Source organism: Cibotium barometz, chromosome 40, assembly GCF_041138505.1.
Source record: "Cibotium barometz isolate CiBa-2024 chromosome 40, ASM4113850v1, whole genome shotgun sequence".
Lineage (NCBI taxonomy): Eukaryota > Viridiplantae > Streptophyta > Polypodiopsida > Cyatheales > Cibotiaceae > Cibotium > Cibotium barometz.
The window spans coordinates 26,429,814-26,451,917 of record NC_141085.1 but is presented as its reverse complement, the minus strand read 5'-3'; the positions used below and the strand labels follow the sequence as shown (position 1 = coordinate 26,451,917).

Genomic DNA, 22,104 nt, shown 5'->3' with positions numbered 1-22,104 from the left:
ACCAAATGACCATCCTCTACACTAGCCTAGTTATATCCAAACACGGGATATAACACCATGTCCAAACCAACTTCGAAAATCATGAGAGTCGTGGGGGAAGTACATCCCACCACCTTCTCCCCTAGGCATGAAAAGCTACCTTTGGTCTTCTCACTACTTGTGAAACGGAACAACAAAAATGAAATGGTTTCAAGGTTTTCCTATTGAAATGGCACCCAAAACACCTTTAAAAATTAAAGTTTTGATAGATTTGTAAATCTGTAGGTTTATTAAATTACAAGCTTTCACAATCTAGGATTATTTAAACTCATCAACTTACAATAGTTAGTTAAAAAGAACATTAAGCTTTGTAGCAATCATAGGTTTTTGATTAATGAGCTGAAGAATCCAACCATATGTGACATAGATTAACCATAACTTGTTTCTCTTCTTAGTTTGGATGTCTAACATTATACTTCACACGTTATCTGCACCACTAGAAAAGGAGCCTTGGGAGTCGAGCCCGACCAAACGTCTCCCACCATGACACTGGAAATGCAGTATTGGGATAGCACTAAAAAAGAAAGCCTCTGAAGTGAGGGAGTCAAGTCACCAAACTTCTCCTACCATGACACTACCTTTGATTGGTCTTGTGGATTTTGAACACTCAATTGTGCGAAAGCATGCTAGGCTTTGAATTGCACCAATTCATTCTCTATGGAGTTTTGAATGTCTTCCACTTTGTAAACACACACTCTATACTTCGCTCATATGTTGAGAAGTGTGGTGTCAATGTATTGTGCCTCATTTCTCCAGTTTGGATGGACAATTGCATGAATCGGCCTCTGAAACCAAGACCATTTGGTTTTATACTTTTGCTAAAGCCAATGCGGTTTCTTTTTAAAAAGGAAACACGATGTGTTAGTAATAACTCTAGCTAGAAGGCTGGGGTCATAATTGAAGATGATCGCTATAAGGTTGTATGTTGCAAGTAAAACCTTTGCATACGCAAATCTCGCCAAAAACTACTTTAAGTAGATTGATTTGTTGAACATTTTCTGTACCAAGAGAGGAGTGGCCAAAACATGTTTTTTGGTGGCTTGAGAAGCTCCTGCCAGCACTTCTTAAATATTGCATATGAGCTCTCCTTTCGTGTGATGTACTTCACAATAAAACTAGTTTTTGAACAAGATCTGAAACCCATGGAAAAATTTGTGATGTCTTCCATTAATAGATCTATTTACATTTAAAGAAAATCCAGTTTTCATGTATCATTGTTGACCAAGAGCAATCTTTTTAGGGGTGTTGTTAATTTTGATGTAATAACCCCTTAATTTAGCTCTAATTTCTTGTTCTTTGGATTGATTGAACCCAATAAGCCTAACCTACACTACCCTAGCTATCTATTGAGCCTAACAATGCAAGGATTAAGCTAAAATACAAAGGTTAATGCTAAGATTTATGTTCCCCTACTACCTAGCTATCTACTGAGCCTAACAATGCAAGGATTAAGCTAAAATACAAAAGTTAATGCTAAGATTCATGTTCCTAAAGCAACAAGAATCCAATAAAAGCAAGGAAAAACTTAAGGAGGACCTACTTGCAATATGCATTCAAAATGATCATTGGCATGTTGCTTGAGTCTTCTCCACTTGATTCTTGGCTCCAATGCTTCAAAAATCCAACCAAAACATAACACACAAAACCTGTGGCTTCCACAATCTTCGGGTGGCTAGGTTAGACTCTAGGAAATCCAAGAATAGGTGCAAGTCTCCTAAACCTACCAGCACTCCTTGGTAATGGTGCCAAAGTTGTACAATTCCTTCACCCATGAGCCGGTCCTTCCCTCGGCCACTTGTGATGCCGCTCCTGGCCGTAGCTAGTGAGATTTGAACTCAAGACCCTTTGAGAACCTCTCACCCACCACTACGCTACACATTGGTGGAAGCTAGTTTCTGATGTACTCGATGTTGTCACACCACCAAGGTCTAGATCTGATTGGTGAAGTGCAATAGAGGGGAATACAGCTTGGGATAGCTCCTCTCAACCCCTATTACCATATTTGGCCTCTCTTTTGAGCAAGAAAGAAGGAGAAGGAGACGATGTTGAGCAGGAGGAAAAGATGGAGAGGAGCAATTACACTCAAGAGGCAAGCAATCCCACTCACATGCAAGCATTAAGAGTTGTAGACACAACTTGCACAATGGAATCTATGCTTTTTAATTATTCAAAATGTTTTAAATACATGGCCTTGTTTTTACAATTGGCCACCCACAAGATGTGCAGGTTGTCTTATCCACAATATATAGCTATTCTAGACTCAATTTGAACAATGGAATCTATGCTTTTTAATTATTCAAAACGTCTTATATACATGGCCTTGTTTTTACAATTTGTCGCCCACGAGATGTGCAGGTTATCCACAGTATATAGCTATTCTAGGCTATGTACATTACTTTGTTGGCTTTTCTTACATAAGCGTAATAAGCATGGCATCCCATCGATACATATACATGAAATGCATTTGTGAACATAATTAGGGCTTACGGGTGCATCCTGTGTGATACAAAAGTCACGTTAACCAAATGTCTTAACACATGATTGGGTTGGGAGTTACTACAGGGAAAGCAAGGTACCCCATTGATACATATATATTTGCGTGGGATGCTTATGGGTGCATCTTGCATGATACAAAAGTCATGTTAACCAAATGGGTTTGGGTTGGTTGGGAGTTATGAGAGGGAAAGAATGGTATCCCATTGATATATATACATGAAACATCTGCGTGATACAAAAGTCATGTTAGCCAAATGGGTTAACACATAGTTGGGTTGATTGGGAGGTACTACAGGGAAAGCATGCAAGTAAAGCCTTTGCTTTTTCGAGGTACTTTGGGAAAACTAGTCTTGCTTTTGAGAAAGTCGTGCAAGAAGAGAGAATAGGGATGGGAGAAATAGATCACACTTTTTGTTTGTAGCAGATGGCAAGATGTAGAATGCCTGAAAACTCCCATAGGCCCATCATTTTAATGCCCCTCCCATATTAGGTGTTATGTTTGGGGGTGCCTGCCCTTGCTAGAAATTACTGAATCTGTTGATCCTTATCTGGTCCATGCACTTAAGATTAGGACCTGGAGGCTGGTTTGCTCAAGATGGTATATTTGCCTGCCTTCTCTCACTTCATACCCGAATGCTGTCCTATTCTCACTCTTATAATATTTTTCCTCCTTGCTTTGGTCTCCCGTTGTGGAGCAGTAGTCCTCTGGTCCATTTCTAATTTATTCATAGCCAACGTTATGGGCAACAATGCATGTGACATTCTCCTCTGTGGACCCTAACAATTTAGTAATTACATATTCCACCTTTCAAAGCCAGTCTTACGGTTGATGCATGTGTGTTGATGTGACTAAGACAGTATTTTTTAGAGTATTTTGTTTGTTATATTTGTGTGCACAGGCAGCAACTAAAATTTTGGCAAGGCAGCTGATCAGGCTGAGACAACAGATAGCGAAATTACAGGGTAGCCGCGCGCAGATGCGTGGTGTTGCCACACACACACAGGTCTAGCAAATGCAACTACCATGTAATGATTGTGAGGCATTTTGGTTTAGCTTCAAAATGATCTTAAACCACAAGGGTTTGGCCTGCAATCTGTGCACAGCCCATATGCTGTAAAAGGCAAATGGCATTGGCAAATGACACTCTTTGTTTTTTTGTTTTTTTGCTCGTGCAGGCGATGTATGCAAATACTGCAGTTGCGGGTGCTATGAAAGGGGCTAGCAAGGCTATGGCAGCTATGAACAAGGTGTTTTTGCATTGTGTTCCCGGAAAAAAAATAAATTATGCGTTGTGCTCATAAAAGTTTCCTTCTTTCTGCTGAGAAGTGTGAAGGCCCTCAATTTAATGCCTACGAAGTGTATAGGCGATTTTTTTTTTTTTTTTGGGGCCTGATCAGTGTTTGATTGTGGATGTGTTGTGTCAAATATAGCAAATGGAACCAGCAAAACAAGCAAAGGTTATGCAAGAATTTCAAAAACAATCAGCACAGATGGACATGACGGTGGGTTACTTTCTCATAACAACTGTGTGAATTTCAAAACTCTTTTGTACGCTTATGGGATTTAACTACTTTGGGCTCTAACTTGGGTGCATACCTTCGAATGTAAAAAGGAACATAGCCTAGTAGGGTGCTTTTCCTGTGGGCTTTCAAAACTGTCTTTCTGTGTGTATGCTGCTGAAGTTAAATGAACATTTCAATAAAGCTGCATGCAAATGCACCCTATGCCTTCGAATGGAAAAGCACCCTCACTAGGCTATGTTCCTGTGGGCTTTCAAAACTGTCTCTCTGTGTGTATGCTGCTGAAGTTGAAAGAACATTTCAACTGACCTCACTAGGTTATGTTCCTGTGGGCTTTCAAAACTGTCTTTCTGTGTGTATGCTGCTGAGGTTGAAAGAACATTTCAACTGACCTGCATGCAAATGCACCCAATGCATTGAAAATTATTCTATTTGGCTGTAGTCAATAATATGCTGTTTAACATAGACAAGCACCCCCTTTTGGGGTCCATCTTATATGGAACTTGAAATTATTACACTTTTTATTGGCGTATCTGTTGCACTATGTGCAATTCTTCATGTGCAATTCTATAGGTCCGGGGAGGATAGCAATAAAATCATCAAAGTAAAGGTAGCTTAAAACAGGTTGACCCTTAGACAACTCTAGGGAGGATGACATGATGGCTGTGCATGAAGTTCAGCTTGACACCACATGTGTAACATGCATCTCACACTTGGATGCCGTGGACAGTGCAAAGATCCTGTGGTCGGTTGTGAGCCCTTGTCCAGGGACGTGTCAGCTAGTGTGTCAGCATCAGTCATGCACGTCGTTGTGCCAGTCTTACACATGGATGTGACCCTCTTGAATTATGTAATGGTGTCAAGGAGTCCCTTACACTTATGTAGGCACGCATACAAGCAGGCGGTTTGCAAGATTAAGATATGATCGATGTAACTCTAAAGCACCCTTTATATGGCGATATGGACTCACTAGCATGTAGGCCTGGGCCCTGGCCGACTTGAAGAAGACAAGGCAAAAAATGCCTTTTTGCTTGCTTTTCACTCTCCGGCCCCAACTAGCATAGGTTGGGCACCAATGCTTGGGCACCCTGTTAGGGGGTCCTTCGCCCCTCAAATAGGCTGGCATCGGGGTCTGTAAACAGCCCATGGCCCCTCAGCCATCCACGTCCTCAAACTTGGTGTTGCTAGTTTCCATATGCTGGGTTCACAGACACCAGGGACTCATCTAAACCTAGACATTTGACATGGACAGGTATCCATACACCCAACCTTGCAAAGAAGCCCTACACCTGGTGATTTCTTGTGTGGATGATGGTTCTGGTCTCTCATTCAGCAAGAAAATTTTTCTTTTGTATGTGATGGTTTAGAGAGCCCCAAGGAACACTTGTGAAATAGCCCTACACTTCTGATTTCTTTTGTGTGGATGGTTTACTACTGCTCCAAGGCAACCTATAAGAGCAGCCCACACGGCTAGTGAATGGCTTGTTTGCGCTTGGATAAAATCTTGACCTGACCGCTCCCTAGGGCTATGGGACAGCAAATTGGAGGAGAGAGCAAGAGATGCAACGAACCTTCGACCATAAGGAGTCTCGTGCCACCTTTTGGACGAGACTCCTATTAGTTTGATGCCCGGAACACTACACAAGATCATCCAAGATGCGGTGGCAAGTGCCATTGTCGCCACATCACGAATAGCTGTTTCCCAACTGCCACCCCAACCACAACCTTCTTCTCCAACTCTAACCAACATTAAGAATCCCGACTCCTGAGCAAGCCTTTGCTTTGGATTGGCACTGCCTCCAATGCACCCATGAGTACGCCATGGTCGAGATGCTGCTATAGTTCGATGCCAAAATGGAGAAGATTCTCCAAGAAGAAGAGACGTGTTGATGGAACTTGGATCATGAACGCAAGGTGGAGGAAGTTCTTTTGAGAGAGCAAAAGGCTGTCGAAGAGGCACAACGGTGTTAGGAGTAGGAGACAACAAGACAACCACTGCTTCTTTTTGTCACCATTTGGCCACCCAATTGGTCTACCCGTGCTTTCTCATCATGTATGTACATTGGACTGGTGTCCATGACAGTGTATATGTCGGGGATTGATGCCACTCATGTGATACTGTGGACTTGGCTTTCCGTTGGGACTTGTACCTCTGTGTACATGCTTGGTGGATTGGTGTTGCATTGGGTCTGGTACCTCATGTACTTGCCTAGAGCACGTCTATTTTGGTAGTCTCATGAACGGGGATTGTCCATACCAATGCTTCATTGCATATCATCTTTATGTGCTTGCTTGCAATTGAAATTGCATGCTGTTTTCATGCTTGCTTGACCAATGTGTAGTCTCGGGTAAGGGGATGCCCACCCGCGAATCGTGCGTGTGAAACTGTCTGCTGACATGGTTATGTTACATGTCACAGGTCGTAAGTATTGGTCATCAACCTAGCCTTAGGAGTTAGCACTAATTTATAAGTGAGTGTGTACACACTTCAGTAAGTTTTGGGCGCCCAAAACTCACTTATAAATTATGACCACTGATGTCTCGAGGCGGACAAACCTCAATGCCCACCGCCTAGACCTTATCCCCTTTGTACAAAGGGAGTAACGAGCCATGTGTCTACTCTAGCTTGCTCCACAAAGCACCTGCCTGCCACCTACTTTGGACAACTCACCACCTCACTCCTCCTTTCTCTAGAGATTGGCGTCTCCTTCATGAGGGCATTTGGGCTGTATTTTTTGCACTTTCTCCTTTCCAACTCCATATCCAAGCTTGCTAAGGTGTTTCTCAAGCTTCCAAGAGTGTTAGTGTCTGCTGACATGGTTATGTTACATGTGACAGGTCGTAAGTATTGGTCATCAACCTAGCCTTAGGAGCTAGCACTAATTTATAAGTGAGTGTGTACACACTTTAGTAAGTTTTGGACGCCTAAAACTCACTTATAAATTATGACCACTGATGTTCCGAGGTGTTCCCCTTTGTACAAAGGGGAGTAACTAGCCATGTGTCTACTCTAGCTTGCTCCACAAAACACGTGCCTGCCACCTACAGTGGATAACTCACCACCTCACTCCTCCTCTCTAGAGATTGGCGCCTCCTTCATGAGGGCATTTGGGCTGTATTTTTTGCACTTTCTCCTTCCCAACTCCATATCCAAGCTTGCTAAGGTGTTTCTCAAGCTTCCAAGAGTGTTTCCGGGTGCTAATCACTCTCTTACACACTCCCAATGACTGAAATTCAGCAAAACAGCTCTCTTTATTGCTGTAATTTTTGGTCTTTTTGCTGAAAAATCCTAATTTCAGCCCTTCTTTCTCAAGTTAAACCATAGGGGAAGCTTTCCCAGGGTTCCCTTCATCCTCATGAAGACATTTATCGTGAAGAAATGTGACAAATCGAAGATCTCATCATTCCAAGGACTTCCATCGCGAAAAGTTCCGTTGTCATCGACTCTACTTGCAATTGGTAAGCTTTTATGCTTAAATATGGAAGCAAGTAGCAGGAGGGAGGAACCATATTACAAGATCACAGACCCTGTGTAGTGTTCTCTTATCCTACGTGCTCTCTTGCAGACTGTTGCTACCATGTGTTGGTGGAACAATAGAGAGCAGATGGTAGGGAACATGGGCACTTGAGAGGGTGGTGTGAGTTGCAAGTCTACATCGACAACCACTTGTTTGCAATACTGTATTCATATGCATTGGTATGGAAATCTGGTCAGAAATGCCTATGACACTATGTACTTGATTCTCCCAAGATCAATATACTTTATTTGAGGGAGAGACCGGCCGTTCCGGCTCATTGTGTGTCTCTTGTCAATTCAGCAAATAACTTCTTGTATTGAGCATGTGTCCATCAAATCTTAGTGTCTTTAAGTGTATTGATTAGCATTGTGTTCAACCAAGTTACATTGGTATCAGAGCATACGGTTCTCTTTCTCTTCTATCGAGAGACGATCACCGTGAACACTAGCTATCTCTACACTTAGAACATTATGGACAGCCATACAGTAAATGTTGGAGATGCTAACACGAGGCAGGGACAATGAAATGCATGCCTCCAATGCTTTACAGGATGAGCAAACTCATGTGGTGCACTATAGGGAACATGAATATGTGGGACAGCCGTCCCGTAGCAAAGAATAGATACAGGAAGAAGAGTCCATAGTCTTGAGGGCTGAACTTACTCGTATGCAGGCTCTTTTCCATGCACAGCAAGAAGAACTGAATCTTTACCGCCGCGAGGATCCTTTGGTACATGACCGTTTGAAAGCTAAGAAAGCTGAATCTTATATGGATCATGCAATGGCAATGATTGCTCAAGAGTTGCACATGCAACCGAGGGATGCAACACGTGCATACTTGGCTCGTACCGAGGATGCCTATGCAGAAAAGATAACCATCCCACATGTCTTGGAATCCCCACAGGTACCCTTATGGCTAAGAGGATGAATCTCCATGCTATGGGAGAGGAACGATTAATCAGTGACTTCACGCCATGCAGGAATACCTTATGTAGCCCGTGAAGGATACAATGTTTATGGTAGTGGTCAAAATGTATGTCAAATGCCATTGCCGGCTGAAAATGTGCATGCACAACATATGCAACATGGGTTGCAATTTTTTGTTGGTGCAGGTATTCCGTGCATCTCTTATGCCACATGAGCCTTCGAGTGTGCTCGTGAGGGAGAAGCTATGGCTGAAAATGTACCAATGCATGTTGAGGGGCCAACCATGATGCCTCACGCTTCCAGGGCACATGTATCTATGCCTTATGCATCACCTTTTGGTCCTAAAATGATGCCAGTCATAGGGGTTGTCTCAATGGACAAACATGGGGGAAAACATGTTGAGATGCAACCACATGCATCAAAGTCTCGTGACTTCAAAGTCGGAGACAAATATGTGAAGTTTGACGCATATCATGGGGAATATGACGCATCAAAGGCACTTGCTTTTATTGCCCAGTTGGATATTGCTTTCAGTGATGAGGATTTCACTCAGAAGTCCATGATCCGGCATGTAAGCATGTTTATGAAAGGCATTGTTGTCCATTGGTGGCTCACGGAGAAGCTCTCACCAAATCTTGTTCGATCATGGGAAGAGTTCAAGGAGAGGTTCTATGCTCAATTCTTGCCTCCTAATGCATTGAATGAGATAACAATGAAGTGGGATTAGGTGAAGCAAAATGAGGAGAAAACAGTGAATGCATATGTACAAAAGTTTTGGAAAGTGCTTTTGGAGGTATCTCCATTTATGCATGTCACCGAGGCAGAAAGGAAGAGAAGGTTTCAATCGGGATTGCAACCCGTGTACAAAGCGGGACTACAAATGTATCGTGGTCACACCTTACACCAACTAATCGCAGCCGCCACTGCCACCGAGCAATTGAAACGCAAATTGAGTCGATCCAATAAGGCTAAACCCTCATTTCAAGGCAAAGAGAGGGTTGTCCAAAACCTGCAAAATAATGGACAGCTATCTAAAAAGCACCAAAACCAAGATAAAAATGGTCCAAAGGCTGAAAATAACACTACCAAGAAGTGTTCCTTCAAAGTGAGAGACTATGGTCTCACTCCGGAGCAGAAAAAGCAATATATGAGTGAGAGAAAATGCTTTACTTGTGGTAGCACCGAGCATATTGCAAAGGCATGCCCAAGAAGAAGCATGATAATGCAAATGCATCAAAGCCTTATGTGCATATGGTTCCGGATGTGCAGGGCAACACTTCACATGATAGCAAAGACAGGGTTGTATGTAAAGCTTGGGGACAGCTTAAGGATCAGCCCGCTTTGTTCATGTTTGATGATTGTGCAATTGAGAACTTCATATCTACACTTCACATGATAGGCAAAGACAGGGTTGTATGTAAAGCTTGGGTACAGCTTAAGGATCAGCCCGCTTTGTTGTTTAATGATTGTGCAATTGAGAACTTCATATCTACACAGATGGCAGCTGCTTTGGGTATTGAAGTGGAGGACATTGGTCCTCAAATTGAATCAGGTCATGTCTATTATTGGCAAGTTGCGCATACACATTCAAGGTTGTGGATCATGATGATTTTCTTGTGGCGTCTTTGAATGGCTGTGATGTATTGCTTGGAAAGCCTTGGCATACACGTATTGATCCGTGCAAGGCTTACAAGACCAACAGGATCACACCTTCATACATAAAGGCCGAGAGCATGTAATTGATGCTGGTGAAGAGGGTGATACCATTCCCCTTGTATCTCATGTACAAATTAAGAAAGTAATGAAAAAGAGTGTTTTTGCCTACTTGATTTTTGTACGGGATCATGTTGAGGAAAATAATGTACATATAAACACTCTTAGTAATGATAGGTTGAATTTCTTGCAAGAGTACAATGATTGTTTTGCTGATGACTTACCAAATGAGTTGCCACCCGTACAACTGGAAGATCTTGTGCCAGGTAGCTCACCACCTACTAGGCCAACCTATTGTGTAAGTGCATCCCAAAAAGAGGAGATCATGAAGCAGGTGAATGAGCTTCTTGAGAAGGGTTTGGTTCAGCCAAGCTCTTTCCTATATTGTTCACCCGTCCTCTTGGTTCAAAAGAAGGATGGATCCTTTCGTATGTGTTTATTATAGAGCTTTGAATAAGCTTACCATCAAGAATCGGTTTTCGTTTCCACGCATAGACGACACCCTTGACAAGTTGGATGGATTGGCATGCTTTAGCCGAATAAATCATCAAGTGCGTGTAGTGCTTGAGGATGTACACAAAGCTGCTTTCAGGACAGCATTTGGGCTTTATGAGTATCTTGTTATGCCTTATGCTCCGGCTACATTCAATAGAATGATGGATCGCATATTCCGTGGGTACAGGAAATTTACAGGTGTCTTCTTTGATGACATCCTAGTCTTCATGAAGACCGAAGAAGAGCATAGAGCCCTTTTTGCCATTGTTTTTGAAGAACTCCGTAAGCATAAACTCTTCATAAATGCAAAGAAGAGTGAGTTCTTCTTGTCAGGGATACATTATCTTGGGTATATTGTGTCCAAAGATGGAGTGCCGATGGATCCTGCAAAGATTGATGTAATTCGGAATTGGCGTGAATTGAGTTCGGTGCATGAGATCCGTAGTTTTCTTGGATTATGCTCTTACTACCGCAGGTTCATTCAGCACATTGCATGGATTGCTTCTCCTTTGCGTGATTTGACAAAGAAGAAGGCCACATTCAAATGGAGTAATGTAGAGAGGGATGCATTCCTCAAATTGAAAGATGCAACTACTCATGGTCCAGTGTTGATCATTCCGGATTTGCAAAAGCCTTTTAGTGTGGAATGTGATGCATCTGGAAATTGCATAGGAGCTGTCCTAAATCAAGAGGGACATGCCGTGGCTTATGAGAGCCGAAGATTGCATGATGCAGAGCTATCTCTTGGCATTTATGAGAAAGAGCTCTTGGCTGTAATTCATGCACTTACTATATGGAAACATTACCTTCTTGGGACTGATTTCACTGATACGAGGCCTTGTGCACTCGTGAGCTCAGGAGAGAGCGTATGCAGGTAGAGAAGGACATACAACCCCTTAGAGCTACATGGGAGAAATATGGATGCACACTTCTATGTGATGGATGGTCAGATGTACGCAAAAGAAGTGTGTATAACATTTTGGTGTCCTCCTACAAGGACACTATGTTCTTAAAGGCTATCGATGCCTCTTTGCCAGGTACAATGTTGACAGGGGAGTTCATTTGGAGACACTTGTGTGAGGCTGTGATGGAGATAGCATGAGGAGTTCCCAAAAATTGTTTGGATTCCTTGTGCATCACATAGCTTGGATTTGTTGATGGAGGATGTGGGAAAGATGCCGTGGGTTGCCAAAGTGTTGGCCACTTCAAAGTTCATTGTCAAATTTGTCAACAAAGAGGCCAAAGGTGCTGAACATCTTTAGAGTAGAGAGCGAGCTGCAGCTCCAAAAGCCCTCCTCCACTAGATTTGCCTACATGTTTATTCTAGCTGACAAGGTACTACGAGTTGGGGCCGGACTCTTGCGCACAATTGTTTCACACGCATGGTTTGAGATGAATGAGGTGAAAGAAAGAAGGGCCAAGTTTGAAACCACTGTAATGGAAGATGAAGCCTTTTTGAAGAAGGCTGAAGTGTTGGTGAGGATTCTACAGTGTCTTACGCATCACCGATATGGAGGGCAGCACACTTGGCTTATTGTATGAGTATATGGACAAGATCGGTGAATGCATTAACAAGGCAGAAGGCTTGGAAGAAGAGGAGTAAGTACACTACTACATTGACTAGAAACTTGTATCATTTATGCATAACACACCTAATGAATTTTAATGTTTTATGTATAATGTTATTATGTTTTAATGAATCAATTAGGGTGACGGATCTTCGCAATGCGTGGCTCACTCGATGGGATTGGTTTCATAGACCAATTCATGCTGTTGCACACATCCTTCATCCTCTATGGAGAAATGACAAGCAATTCTTATGTGAGGAGGTGGAGGATGGCTGGAGGGAGTACATTGATGATTTGACTGGTGGAGATGTGCAGCAGTTGAGGATACTAGAGCAGGAAAACACTTTGGGTCCCCCACTGCTCGCCTAGGAGAGTGACAACTTGAGCCTGTGTCATGGTGGGAGAAATATGGCATTCGTGCTCCCCATCTGGTAGGAACTTTGTTGCAACTTGCCTGTGATCCTAATTTATTCTTTCATTTATTGTAGTAGTTTCTAAGTTCTTCTAATTTTTGAATGGCAGTGAAGCATTGCCATGAGAGTTCTCTCACAGGACTGCAGCTCGAGTCCTTGTGAGAGAAACTGGAGTACTTGGGCCCTCTTTCACACAAAGAAGAGGAATAGATTATCTACCGCTCAGCTAGAGGGTTTGGTGTATTGCCACTGCAACCTTCGTCTTCTTGAGGAGAAAGGCAATCCTATTGAGCCTCACCAGGTGAATGTCGACTTGATCGACATCGAGAAGGTGAAGGAAATTCCAGAGATCCCACCAGTTGAGCGGGACATTTATGCTATGCTCTACAAGGAGGCCATGCAGCCGATTCGCACCACGCGGAGCCATTCGAGAGTGAGAGCCCGAGTTCAGGCCACGACTAGTTCATCATAAGCGAGATCTAGTCCTCGAGTTAGCACGAGTCAGGGTGTTGCAGCATAGATAGAGGAGGCAGATCTGGATGATTCAGATGATTCGGATGATTCATCTACTTACACTATAGATTCAAAGGCTGAGGCATCGGATCATGATGTTGAGATGGATCAGGATGTGTAGACTCTAGAGTGTCAGTCTTCAGTCTTGACATTATTTTTATTTCATTTGTACTTGGCACTTGTGATTGGAATTTGGCATTTTGATTCGACTTTGATTATGGATCATGGATGGTGGATTATGTTACTTGTCTCTTAGCTCTAGCCTCTGGAGCCCTGAGTTCTTTAGTTATCATTCTTTCGAATCTCGATTTTTAAACTTTATAATGTATATGAATGGTTAATGTTGAATGGTCATTGGTAAATCGTTCCTTGGTCATTGTTTTCATGCACAAGGTTAACTTTTATACATGAAATCTGTGGTTCCAACATCCTAGGCTTAAAAACTATAGATACATGTCATAATTACAGCTTTAAAAAATTAATGAATAAAAAACTTATTTAAAAAACTTTTTCAAAAATAAAAAAACGTTTTTAAAAGTATAAAACTCGTGTAAAACTTCCCGTTTTAAAAACGTCTGGCAACTATGCTCTCATGGGGACTCGTCTGCCATGTGTGATTTGTATCATACGGATGCTGATTTTGCCACTCTTTGGGCTGATTTGATGGTTGGTCATGCACGTGCCTTATATGCGATCAAAGAAAATTATCTCATGAAAGATAATTGCCTATGTGTGATATTTGACTTAAGGCAAAAAAGTTTTTGATGAGTGCCATACTCCTCCATATGCTGGTCATAGAGGCATAATGTCTACTACGCACATGATTGAGCGGTATTTCTTTTGGCCAGGTATGCGGAAGGACATAGAGGCACATGTACGTACGTACATGTATCACCTGTCAAAAGGTGAAATTTGATAGGCAAAAGGCACCTGGTTTGCTTGAGCCATTGCCTATTCCCTCACAGTCATGGAAAAGTATTACAATGGATTTCATTATGGACTTGCCACGGACCCAATAGGGTAATGATGCAATTTGAACAATTGTGGTCAGGTTTAGCAACCAAGCTCACTTCTTGCCGGTCAAAAAGACCATCAAAGCTACGCATATGGTTAAAATATATCTTGCACAAGTGTTCAAGCATCATGGAATGCCGAAGTTCATTGTGGGGGATAGAGATCCTAGGACTACAAGTCTCTTTTGGTGGGCCTTATTTGATAACATGGGTACCAAATTGGACTTCAGCTTATCACCCTCAAACGGATGGGCAAAGTGAGGCTGCAAATTCAGCCGTGTTGGATCTCTTCAAATGTTATGTGGCGGATCGAAAGTCTTCTTGGGAGAAGTACTTACCGCTTGTAGAATTTGCATACAACAACACGGTGCATGTATCTACGGGAAAGGCCCCGTTTGAGATTGTTTATGGTAAGGTGGTTTTGCCACCCATCCTTCGCACAAAGGATGAGATATTTGCAGCAGCTGATGAGTATGTAAGAGACTTGGATATTGCTTTTGCTCAGGTGCAGACAGCCATTGCAAGGTCACAAGACAAGCATAAAAAGGCTGCCGACAAGCATAGAAGGCAATCGGATGTTAAAGAGAATAATTGGGTATTGTTGAAATTTGAGAAAGCAAGACTTACAAAGAGGCATGGCAAAGAGGGTGCATATCCTAAGCTTGCAACGAGGTACTATGGGCCTTTTCGAGTGATCAAGAAGATCAATGAAGTGGCTTTCAGATTGACATTACCTAGTCATTGGCACATACACAATGCTTTTCATGTGAGTCTCCTTTGCAAGTATGTAGGGCCGAGCCCAGTGAAACGGTCATTGAGGATCCACGAGAAGTGGATGAGCTTGAGGAGATCTTGCAGCCAGAGCATATTGTGTATCACAAGGAATGCAAGCTTGCTGCAGGCAAAGTTGTCTGGCGTTACCTTGTGAAGTTTAAGAACTATCTTCCCATTGATGCTAAATGGGTAGATGAAGAGTTCTTCAGAGATTGGGCGCATTTGCTTTCAGACATATTTGGATGCTTTTCAGTTGCGGATAACTTTTTAGAAGCCGGGGGGGATGTCACCATTTGGCAACCCAATTGGTCCACCTATGCTTTCTCATCATGTATGTACATTGGACTGGTGTCCATGGCAGTTGTGTATGCCGGGGATTGATGCCGCTTATGTGATACTGTGGACTTGGCTTTCCGTTGGGACTTGTACCTCTGTGTACAATGCCCAGAAATGCCCGGTGGATTGTTCCATTGGGTCTGGTACCTCACGTACTTGCCTAGAAGCACGTCTATTTTGGTATAGTCTCATGAATGGGGATTGTCCATACCAATGTTGCATTGCATAGCATCTTTATGTGCTTGCTTGCAATTGAAATTGCATGCTGTTTTCATGCTTGCTTGACGAGTGTGTAGTTCCGGGTAAGGGGACGTCCGCCCGCGAACCGTGCATGTGAAACTGTTTGCTGACATGGTTATGTGGCATGTGACAGGTGGTAAGTATTGGTCATAAACCTAGCCTTAGGAGTTAGCACTAATTTATAAGCGAGTGTGTACACACTTCATTAAGTTTTGGGTGACCAAAACTCACTTATAAATTATGACCAGCACGGTGTTCACACGCATTGATGTCCCGAGGTGGACAAAACCCAATGTCCACCACCCAGACCTTATCCCCTTTGTACAAAGGGAGTAACCAGCCATGTGTCCACTCTAGCTTGCTCCACAAAGCACCTGCCTGCCACCTACACTGGACAACTCACCACCTCACTCCTCTCTCTAGAGATTGGCACCTCCTTCATGAGGGCATTCGGGCTGTATTTTCTGCACTTTCTCCTTCCCAACTCCATATCCAAGTTTGCTAACTCATGTGATACTGTGGACTTGGCTTTCTGTTGGGACTTGTACCTCTGTGTACATGCCTGGTGGATTTGGATTGGTGTTCCATTGGGTTTGGTACCTCGTGTACTTGCCTAGAGCACGTCTATTTTGGTATAGTCTCATGAACGGGGATTGTCCATACCAATGCTGCATTGCATAGCATTTTTATGTGCTTGCTTGCAATTGAAATTGCATGCTGTTTTCATGCTCGCTTGACCAATGTGTAGTTTCGGGTAAGGGGATGCCCACCCGCGAATCGTGCGTGTGAAACTGTTTGCTGACATGGTTATGTGACATGTGACAGGTGGTAAGTATTGGTCATAAACCTAGCCTTAGGAGTTAGCACTAATTTATAACTGAGTGTGTGCACACTTCATTAAGTTTTGGGCGCCCAAAACTCACTTATAAATTATGACTGCTGATGTCCCGAGGTGGACAAATCCCAATGTCCACTGCCCAGACCTTATCCCGAAGACATTTGTCGCGAAGAAATGTGACAAATCGAAGATCTCATAATTCCAACTTCCAAGGACTTCCATCGCTAAGACTTTCGCTGTCATCGACTCTACTTGCAATTGGTAAGCTTTTATGCTTAAAGATGGAAGCAAGTAGTAGGAGGGAGGAACCGGATTACAAGATCACAGACCCTATGTAGTGTTCTCTTGTCCTAGGTGCTCTCTTGCAGATTGTTGCTACCATGTGTTGGTGGAGCAGATGGTAGGGAACATGGGCACTTGAGAGGGTGGTGTGAGTTGCAAGTCTACATCGACAACCACTTTTGCAATACTGTATTCATATGCATTGGTATGGAAATTTGGTCAGAAATGCCCATGACACTATGTACTTGATTCTCCCAGGATCAATATACTTTATTTGAGAGAGGGGTCGGCCGTTCCGGCTCATTGTGTGTCTCTTGTCATTCAGTAAATTACTTCTTTTATTGAGCATGTGTCCATCAAATCTTAGTGTATTTAAGTGTATGGATTAGCATTGTGTTCAACCAAGTTACACTTTGAATCAATATGGATGGTTATCTCGACCCCTCTTGTTTACATTCTTGGTTACATCAGTTTGAGGCATGTTTTTTTGGCGGTAAACTCGCGATGCCATTGTTTGGTGGCAGGATCTCCTTTCATGGAAAGTATGATTAGTTTGGCCATAAACTTGCGATGCCACTGTTTGGTGGCAAGATTGGTCCAAAGTCCACGCCAGGCATGGTGTTGTAGATTATGAGTGGAACTAGTTGAAAAGTGACTTAAAGCGGCGGTTTCTTCTGGCTCATTACCTTGACATAACTCGAAGACGAGTTCTGAGGTTTGTGCCAAACTTTGTAGCCATTGCTTCAATTTGCCAGCAAGGTCTTACAGTTGTGCAAATTGGATGAAGACAAGAGAGGGAAATTCCTTTTTGCGCTTGACTTGCAAATCTAAGGGATGTGGGTATGTTTAAGCCTGAGACTTTTGAGGTCATGTTCTCGCTTGTGCAAAGCATGAAGATGAAGCATAACAACAAGAAGCCCAAGACAAATCAATCCCATATACCCAACCAAGGGCTTCTTGTTGGGTGTATGGGATTGATTTGTCTTGGGCTTCTTGTTGAAAGGGCCAAAAACGAACAGGGACAACTCCAGGAGAGATCTCGAGACAATGCGTCTAAAGTGACTCTGAACCAAAAGGCTAAGGAGAGTAATGTTGGTGGTAAATTGAGCCAATTTGACAAAATCCATCATCATTGCGAAGGGCATTGTTTCCGGTGGCACATTAAATACCTGACCCAAAAAGACCCCAACCTCTACCCTGGCCTTTTCAAATTTCAACTGCTCCTCTCCCCCATGGACTCCTAGGTGTGTGACTGCAGTCTCTCTAGCTTCTAGTTCATCGGGTAGTGCTATTATTAGCAAGTAGCTAGAAGACAAGCAGAAGGGGAACCAAGACAAGGTCCAAGAGTATGAGTGCAATGAGGTGCTCATTTGTTTTGGCTATACATTGGTCATCAACAAGTTGTTATATTGTTTGACAACGACACCATTTAGGATGTGATTACAGAGCAGACTGGTCGATGATCCCGCTTCACTTTTACTCCTGTGAAACAAAAAGTTGAGGGATTTGGCATAGGAACGAGCACGAGCATCAAATTTGAAGGCATATAATTTGTGCATGATTTTATGGTCTCTCTGCTTGTTGGAGCTAACATAATTCTAGGCATCCACTGGTTTCACAAGTTCAGACCCCACCACTCCTCTCCCTCATAGACCCCGAGGTGTGACTGTAGTCTCTAGCTTCTAGTTCATCGGTTAGTGCTATTATAGCAAGTAGCTAGAAGACAAGCAAAAGGGGGACCAAGATCAAGAGTATGAGTGCAATGAGGTGCTCAAATATTTTCGCTACATTGGTCACCAACAAGTTGTTGTATTGTTTGACAGCGACATCAGTTAGGACGTGATTACGGAGCAGACCGCTTGATGATCCCGCTTCACTTTCTCTTGTGAAACAGAAAGTTGAGGGATTTGGCATAGGAACGAGCATGAGCATCTAATTTGAAGGCATGTAATTTGTGCGTGATTTTATGGTCTCACGCTTGTTGGAGATGACATAATGCTAAGCATCCATTGGTTTCACAAGTTCAGATCCCTTATAGATTGGGAATAAATTGCTCATTCAAAAGAATGTGTCAAAGGCTCTTGTCACATCAATGCAGGGTGGGATACCCAACTTTCCAATGATTACCCCCCATATGCAAGCAAAGTGCGATATACATACAAACCTCTCAGACGTGTACTTTCGAGAAGTGCAAAGCCTTGTATTACAATTTCCAAAAAGTTTTTTTCTTTAGGAAAACCTTCTCCCAAAGCTTCCTTCTTTTCACAAGACCATGGAAACCGAGCTTGACTGCCAGCTCGAAGAACTGCTACACTTTGTTGTGTGTCACCATTTACAGCGTCAATCTTGTTCGTCAAGAAAAAAGACGGATCGTAGCAATTGTGCATGGTTCCCAATGCCTCACATTGGTTGGCCAATTAAGAGCAAGTTCCCAATGCCTCACATTGGTTATTTTCTCAAACATCTAAATGGCACAATTTTTTTTCTTAAAAATTGACTTCAAGTGTGGATACCACGAGGTAGGATCGTGGAGAGGGTGGACATTCCCAAGATAGCCTTTCGTATAGAGCAGTGAGCTCAATACAAGTTCATGGTCATGCCCTTCAGATTAATTGACGCCATCGGATGATGATCATGATTTTTAAAGCCTTGATAGACAAGTGTGTTTTCATTTTTCTTGATGACATACTTGTGTCTATTAAAGAGCAACCTTGATGTAGAGCAGGTGATGAAGTTGTTAGAAAAGTGAGATGTCAAGATTCCAGGCGCATGGAAACCCTCTCATTGGATTGGGAGGTCCCAGTTCGATCTTTTGTTGTGGGTATTTCCAGGCGCATGGAAACCCTCTCATTGGATTGGGAGGTCCCAGTTCGATCTTTTGTTGTGGGTATTTGCGAGGCAAACCAAGCCCACATCGAAAAGTTTTCCGACCTCTCAATAGTCCTCACAAACTTGTTGAAGGATGTCAAGACCCATCAACAATGCATCCACATGACCCCTAGTGAATTGCAAGCTTCTTTCAAATCCTCAAGAAAGCTTTTTAGCCAAGGCTTCTAGTGCATCCACATGACCCCTAGTGAATTGCAAGCTTTTCGCATTCTCAAGGAAGCTTTAGCCAAGGCTCCCTGTTTAGTGCTACCCTCCTAGGATGAGTTGGTGCAAGTTATCAGTGATGTAACGACTTAATTTGCTATAGGGAATTTCTTGTTGTGATACATGCACTTATACACTGGAAACACTTTCTTAATGGGCGTAAATTTGGGTTTGTATGAGTCAGGCTTTGCGTTGGATGTAGACGATACCAAGTGTGCATTGGAGTGACAGTCAGCACCGTTGGAACTAGATTTTCTAGCAATTTGGTGGGGTTTGAGTACTGGCCTTCGTGGCAAGGCCAATCCTATCCTATGATGATGCACTCAATAGGAAAGGGCCGTTTCTACTATCCAAACCTCACTTCTCAAGCTCACTATGGCAGGGACCCAAGACATGAAGCATAAGTACGCCGGCTTTGAGGAGTTCGGTACTCAGTTGGCCTAGCCTTTGGACGCCATGAGACCTTGCCATTTTTTTTGAAGGACATGAGGCTATCTGTTCTCCACGATGACTACAACGCCCAAGGGCATGAACTCAACTTTGAAGCAATTGGAGATGCAGTTCTATTGGCCATGCATGAGGCGCGATATCACATCTTCACCTATTTGTAAGAAAGTAAAAGTGTCTCACTGGAAGTTCATAGTGGACCCTTCTAGGGTTTCTCGAGATATCTCACCTGTCGTATGAAGTTGCTTTTGGGAGTTTTACCAGAAGATTTTGAAATCTGTCAAAGTTCACCTAGCCAAAGCGCAAGTGGCCTACACATGTGACGTGACAACCTACACACTACACATGATAGGCCACACATGACAACCTCTTACACACAATAGGCCACATGACAGGTCTACAAAGATCAAAGAGATGTGAAGTTTTTGGAAGACGATTGGGTCTATCTTTCAGGAGTTTTAGACCGTTCCCTACCGTCAAGAAAATCAACGAGGTCTCCATCAAGCTTCCACTTCCGTTAGTTGGTGGAAGCAGTATGCAGGTCCACTTCTGATTGAAGTTCAAGATGAGCCTAAGCCGGATGTATTCAACAAAGCTGAAGTCGCAATTCCTGAAGCAGTATGCACATTGCAGGTCCACTTCCTCCTGTGGGAGAGAGTGGTGCCCCGAACCCTACGAGTCACTGCTTCATAAAAGGCCATCACCCCTCATATCACGTTATGTGGGAACTGAAGCTCCTGCAGGTGTCCTTATAAACAGGCACTATAAATGGGACCAAGAGATGGAGTTGAAAGCTTTGTAGGATTTCACAAAACAACAGTATACATGCTGTTTCCGTGACCTCGCCTCCTCTATGATGGTCTTTAGGGTGAAAATACGATCTAGAGTGGAGAGGTTCGGTCTTAAGCCTGCCTGGTCTGATGCTGTGTGTCCCAGCATCTCTACCGGAGAGAGAGAGAGAGAGCGAGAGAGAGCGAGAGAGAGAGCTCAAAGTCAAAACTTATCAATTGAAATTTCAAATAGATTGGTTGAAACAAAGCATTTTGTCTACATAAGCTAAAGGTGAATTTTATTATGGATGATGCATGCAGACTGAGATGATTTCAGACTCCATTGATGATGCTTTGGATAATGATGAAGCTGAAGAAGAGACAGAAGAGTTGACCAATCAGGCATGTGATTTTGTAATGATGATATGTGTGGCTTGCAATCCCATGCTACCCAAGGTTCTAATTTTTTAGTTTCTTACTTTTCCATTTTAGGTGCTGGATGAGATAGGCATCGACATAGCTGCCCAGGTCAGTAATGTTTTTCAAGATAATCCATGTTTGCACATACACGAGTTTTGCATGCATGTGCACACACCACAAACAGCAACCGCACCCCCCACCCCCCCCCCCCCCCCCCCTCCCCTTCCCCCGGTCCCATGGCTCTTTTGTCACAAGTGATGAACATGAGAGAGATTTTGATTTCCATTTATCTGTTTCTGTACAGCTTTCATCAGCCCCAAAAGGAAAGACTGGAAACAAACGGGTACAAGGAGTTGGCAGGTATGCTTAATCATGCTTGCTACTACAGCAAGGGGCAGAGAGATTCAACATGAAGTAGATGTGAATAGCTCATTTTATATCAATCACATAATGCTGTTAAGTTAAAGAGGTCAGACCTTGTGTGTACGAGACTCTGAGATAGCAATATTATAACTTCACACTAGCTATTAAGACAGATTTACTGTGCCAGAGCTATTGAAATTATTATTTGGTGGGTGGTAAACTGAGTGGTGTTTGAGGAACGAGCAGTTAACTGAGATGTGAAACTTGTCTTCATCAGCAGCCATACGTTGATGATTACCACCCTTGTCTTAATACTCATTTACCAC

At 43.0% G+C, this 22,104-nt stretch overlaps 1 protein-coding gene across 1 annotated transcript in view; it reads left to right on the top strand.

Moving 5' to 3' along the window:
• LOC147615361 (vacuolar protein sorting-associated protein 2 homolog 3-like) overlaps positions 1-22,104 on the top strand; it is a 70,359-nt gene that overhangs the window by 46,135 nt on the left and 2,120 nt on the right. Inside the window, exons 5-10 of the mRNA XM_086779449.1 lie at positions 3,435-3,539; positions 3,712-3,783; positions 3,967-4,038; positions 21,317-21,397; positions 21,488-21,523; positions 21,720-21,775. Of these exons, the coding sequence (XP_086635575.1) occupies positions 3,435-3,539; positions 3,712-3,783; positions 3,967-4,038; positions 21,317-21,397; positions 21,488-21,523; positions 21,720-21,775 (422 nt within the window). The remainder of the gene's footprint in view (positions 1-3,434; positions 3,540-3,711; positions 3,784-3,966; positions 4,039-21,316; positions 21,398-21,487; positions 21,524-21,719; positions 21,776-22,104) is intronic.